This window comes from Bicyclus anynana, chromosome 11 (assembly GCF_947172395.1).
Source record: "Bicyclus anynana chromosome 11, ilBicAnyn1.1, whole genome shotgun sequence".
Classification (NCBI taxonomy): Eukaryota; Metazoa; Arthropoda; class Insecta; order Lepidoptera; family Nymphalidae; genus Bicyclus; species Bicyclus anynana.
Genome location: NC_069093.1, coordinates 8,864,007 through 8,869,651, shown reverse-complemented (window position 1 = coordinate 8,869,651; position 5,645 = coordinate 8,864,007). Strand labels below are relative to the sequence as shown.

Here is a 5,645-nt window from a genome sequence, read left to right as displayed (position 1 = left end):
TAGTAGACGTAGTGTTTCTAAATTAAATTGCATTAAATATTATAATTTTAATTACATTACATTTATATTATTATTTTTCCAGAGTATTTAGAGTATTCATAAAAATTTAAATAATTTTGCAACAAAATAGTTAGTCCAAAGCTGCGAAAATATTTTAATTTTTTTTCTGTAATTCTAAAAGTTTAGCGACCAAAAAGCAAGAGTCTATTGCTATGAAAAAAAAACATTAAAAAAGTCATTTTTCTCTTGTCTATGCTTCACTTTACTCTTTTGTCTATAATTTACAAAAAAAAATCGTGTCGTTGCCCGAAGACGTCAATGCTAAATTCGTCGAACATTATTTACAGAAAACCACACAACTTTCCATTGTACAATTGATTTCTGTTAATTTAATATAAATTTAGTCACTTAACAACAACCCTTACAATGCCACGTGGTGAGTATTTGCTTTTTGCAATTTAATGAAACTCAATGTCGAACAATGTTATTGAGAATGTGGTTGTCTTTTAACCTGTTTATTTATAATATTTCTCTTTACAGGAAAGTATACCAACCATAAGGGACGCAACCGTAAGTTCACGAGCCCTGAGGAGTTAGAAGAACAGAGGAAGCAAGAGGAACTGAAGAAAAAGTGAGTGCATAATTACATGAGTAATTATTCCACTAAATGAATCCTGTAGGTACCAATACGATGACATTCTTCAAATACTAACCACTAAGGTTTCTTTTATACATTTAAATGAAGTTTTTATGTTGTATTTAAATGAAGTCCCTACTTCCTTGAATATACATGCTATAACCTCTCTTTTTCATTCATCAAAGTTATCAGCCTACTCTACAGCCAACTATAGAGTCAGGATTCCCTCCTTCTAGGAGAGGTGATATAGAGCTTAGACCCACTAAGTCAAAGAAAGTTTCTGTATTTTCACATAATATGTCATGTAAAATGTTTTGTGACACTTTGTTTCACATGAAATGAATGAATTAATATTGCAATGTTTGTCTATGATTTTGAAATTGAAACATTATGAATATGCTGTTTCAGATGGAGAAAGGAACATGGAGATGAAAGCTCAAGTGAAGAGGAATCTGAAGGAAACAAATCTGGTTCAGATGATAGTGACGACAGTGATTCTGACGAAGATGTAAGCTTATTCTACTTAACATCTTCAAAACTTTTATTAGTTATTTTTTCACAAATCCCTCGGGAATCATGGAATTTTTGGGGATGAAAAGTAACCTAATCCAAAGTAAAATCTATTTCCATGTCAAATTTCATCCAAATCGGTTTAGTAGTAGCGTTGTTAAAGAATAACAAACATCCATACAAACATTCACATTCATAATTTTGGTGCGTTTGGAACCCTCAGAACTTTAATTTTAAGTTTTCAACTATAATTATCACAATTAATTTAAATTCGATTATGACATAACTTGAACTTTCTAAAGTGCTAGGAAGCAAAGCCTAATTGAAATAAATGAATTTTGATTTTGATTTTTTAATATAGGATTATAAAATTAGTACGAAGAGATCTTATTAGATAATGGAGATCTTTGGCATATTATAAGCCTGTCTATTTCTATTTTAATAGTGCTATTTGGAAGCAGTTCATTGAAGCAGAGTTAAAGGCTCTTGATGTGTCCTATAGTATGCTAATATATGCAGCAGAGGAGGGAGCTGGTTTGAAATTATTAGTTTCGACAGTATGCACCACTATGTGTGATAAATCTTATAGACAAAGAAGTTGATATTTTTGAGATATCAAGTATAAGGCTGAGAATTTCATAAATTACTATAATGGTTACACTTTAGATAAGCAAACAGACTTTTTTATCAAAACATTTTTGTCATATAAAGTATACACTAATTACTTATATTGTACTAATTGGTTTTTTGTATTATTCCAGCACCCAACCAAAGCGAAGGGTGTATCTGGCCTCATTGAAGTAGAAAATCCCAACCGAGTAGTAAAGAAGAATAAGAAATTAACAACTTTGAATACCACCATTGGGGAAGGAGGAGAAAAACCTCAACTCTCAAGGTAAGGTTTTAATAAATTTTTATTTAGCTTGAAATAACCTATACTTTAGAGCATCCTTTCCCAACCTGTGGTACTGGGGGTCCATGAGTATCATCTCTGGACCATACATAAATACTAATATCTCATAATCGCTAAGCTTACTTAATGCAAGCAGATGTTTGCATTATTTTTTTGTTTACCTTGCCTTTGCACACTACAGGTGAAGCAATATTTAAAGTACTGAACAACTTTATTCTACTCATGAAATTACTTGTAAGAAGTTTGTTACAGTTAGTTAGACAGTGCTCGGGCTATGACCGGGACACTGTTTATTTTACTAAGGGGGTCCGTGAAAGCTGTGCTTGATTTCCTAGGGGTCCATGGCTGAAAAAGGTTGGGAAACGCTGCCTTAGAGTCGTGATAGCCCAGTGGATACAACTTCTGCCTCCAGTTTGCTTACATTTTAAGAAAATGAAATATCACATCAACCCATAGCTTAAAATGGGGTTGCTAAGATTCAGTTCACAGAACCAATTCAAGATTGAGTTGGTGTCTCCTCTCAGAATGAGAGAGATTAGGCCAATAGTCCACCACGCTGGCCCATTGGCAGACTGAAGAGAATTAAGAAAATTCTCTGGTATTCTCTGGTTTCTTCACAATGTTTTTCCTTCATTGTTTGAGACATCATCATCATCAACATCATCATCCTCATCATCATCATATCAGCCGATGGACGTCCACTACAGGACATTCCTTTTGTACAGGCCTTTTGTAGGGACTTCCAAACATCACAATACTGAGAACTATGTGCCATTGCCACTTCAGCTTCACAACTCCACCACTTGCCACTTGAGCTATGTCGGTGACTTTGGTTCTTCTGCTTCGATCACACAGAGATTAGACTAGAGTTTAAGACATGTGATATTTAATTTCTTTTGCTGGGTTAGATAGTAATAAATTTTTTTTAATTCTTTTTTAAATTCTTCAGGCGTGAACGAGAAGAAATCGAAAGGCAACGGGCAGCCGCGGCGTACCAGAAGGCGCACGCGGAGGGAAAGACTGACCAGGCGCGCGCCGACCTCGCTCGCCTCGCCATCATCCGCCAGCAGAGGGAGGAGGCGGCCAAGAGACGCGAGGCTGAGAAGAAGGCCAAGGACGATACTCCAAAGAAGAGGTAATTTATCCCTTACCTTGATTTTTGTACAATGTTTTGTACTGATGGTAAGTGATGATAATCTAAGATGGAAGCATGGAAGCGGGCTAACTTGTTAGGAGGAGGATGAAAATCCTTCCCCTAACAAGTTCGACTCCGGATCTGACTCTTGATTCAACAGTTATGCAAAAGCTTCTTAAGATGGTCGAAGCTTTTCGCTAGAAGCGAACTATGCTGTATATGAAAACTTTCGGTTAACTGTTGGATCAAGAGTTGCATACAGGAGGCAGTGATTCTTGAGACGGCGCGTATTGTGAGGAAATTCCTCACTCTGGAGCCCTGACTTTTTTCTGGTTGTTTGGGAACTTTGTCTCGCAGCGGGAGGGTTAAATTTTTTTTTATAAGTTTTTAATAGTTTTCTGTATATTTTGTATGTATAACATTGATAAAAATTTTTAAAAAAGGAGAAATAAATAAATGAGAGTAGTAAAAATACTCAAAGTAAATAGTAAATAGAGGTGTAGGGTAAGGTAGGGCTTTTTAGGGTAGGGTAGGGATAGGGAAGAAATGCACATAGGAAGCTTGATTGGGTTAACTGTAATTCAAATAATTATTTTTGTATTTCTTTTTGCAGGTAGATAAATACTCAACATTAGTCTATGACAGGATTGCCATCATTTTGTTCATTCGGCGGCTTCGGAATTCATGGATCCTCTCACAAAAGTGATATTTGTTTTAAAAAATTACCATTATTTTACATATCCACATCAAAAAATTAAATAACTGTAAATTAATAAAAAAAAAACATAAACTATACACACTCACGTCCAATGAAATGACTGCCATTTTCTACCATTTTGGTAGGGATTGATATTAAATTACTACTAATTCTTATTTGACTAGGGCGCCGAAGATGTCAATTTGGTAGATTTTCTACTGCACAATTATTAATGTTGTTAATGATTTCGGAAATGGTTTGTGTTTTACAAGTATGCATAAAAATCGAATGAAGAGATTGAAACAGTTGAGAATTGACAATATTGTTTCTAGTAAATGTAAGTTTGTTGTGTTTTTATGTACAACACAATAAACTAGAAGGAAATGTGCAATTTTTAGTACATACTATTCTGTTTTTTAATTAATATCTTAGCTAATTTACAATAATTCTTGTAAAATTTAATTAATGAAACAGATCTTTTAACTGTGCTCTATATGAAATATCTTAATTGGTTTTATTAAATCTTAATGCATGCATACACGTGTATAAATTTTATCAGCATAAATATAACATTAATCGTTATTAGAAAATTATAATTCCTTTACCTTTTTTAATAAATTCAGATAATTTACTCATTTTTAGTTTTTAATGGCTAGCACATTTTTATATTACAGCTATAAAAATATAACACAATTGAGGCAAAATTTATGATATTATTTAAGATTGTGTGAATTTCAAGCCAAATGGTTTACATGAAATGCTGATCTAATGGCGAAAATACACACCGGTAAATATTGTAACCATAAATGCCTTAAAATAAAAACATTTTTGGTTAAAAAAAAGCATTGATGAAGTTATATAACTTCACATAATTTCACTGATGCACTGAATGTGTGTTTGTGTTAGTAACTCGTGAAAATATCCATACTAAGTGACCCACTTAGGGAGGAGGGGAGTTCTCAAAATACTATGACCTCCGTTGCTAGGCCTAATTCCTAGACTTTGACAGGTTTAGACCGAGAAACTTATAGTTCGCTCGGAACATGAAACATGTTTTTTTCCAGTAAACAAAAACAAATCCCATCCGGGTTAGTGATAGCTGTGCAGTTCCATATGTTGCTATGTCAGAGAGGACACTAAGTTTGGCGTAAGCTATAATTATTATAGACAACACGTGATCACTGAAATATATGGTTTAATTAAATGTTTAATATTTTTTGATTTATCAGTTTTGTTTTCCAGATATAGATATACTGCCACGTGCTGTCGTTCCGCAAATGTGCTAGCTTTAATATCTATAATTATGTAAAAAGTTCTTAATAAAATAAACTAACTGTATATTTTACATTATTTTAAATACTTAATGCAATAAAAATAATTTGTTTTTAATTACTTCCATAACATTGTGTATTGCATTCTCATTTCCACCTGGATTCTGTATGAATTTGCTTAGATCTAATTGTTAGATAGTCTCACTAGACAATTTTTATATGCGAATGTGTATCTGTATAATAAAAAACGTAAAATGGAATTAGGTATTTTATTTCTTTTTAGAACCTAAAACTATTAACCTACCTAAAAACGACCACTTACTGACGACCGTTTTCACCTATCCGCCATTTCGCTTATTATAGTTAAGAAAATTTATCTTTCTGTTCTTATCTGCTTTTCAATAACCTACTGACGGATAGTTTGACTGTTACTGATAATCGAAGATAGATATCTATCCGTAATCTTGGGTAGATTATTGAAA

General features: G+C 33.2%; 1 protein-coding gene across 1 annotated transcript; it reads left to right on the top strand.

The window, feature by feature from the left end:
• The first annotated feature begins 276 nt into the window (after positions 1–276).
• LOC112048147 (28 kDa heat- and acid-stable phosphoprotein) lies at positions 277–5,423 on the top strand. Its single transcript, XM_024085554.2, has 6 exons — positions 277–436; positions 541–631; positions 1,046–1,145; positions 1,909–2,042; positions 3,010–3,195; positions 3,809–5,423. The coding sequence occupies exons 1-6, from the start codon at positions 427–429 to the stop codon at positions 3,810–3,812; spliced, it is 525 nt and encodes a 174-aa protein (XP_023941322.1). The 5' UTR covers positions 277–426; the 3' UTR covers positions 3,813–5,423.
• Positions 5,424–5,645: the final 222 nt, after the last annotated feature.

Excerpts from the sequence above, each read along its gene's own strand:
- LOC112048147 (XM_024085554.2), top strand. Across the intron at positions 632-1,045 it reads CAAGAGGAACTGAAGAAAAA|ATGGAGAAAGGAACATGGAG; the intron begins GTGAGTGCATAA and ends ATGCTGTTTCAG. Across the intron at positions 1,146-1,908 it reads ACAGTGATTCTGACGAAGAT|CACCCAACCAAAGCGAAGGG; the intron begins GTAAGCTTATTC and ends GTATTATTCCAG.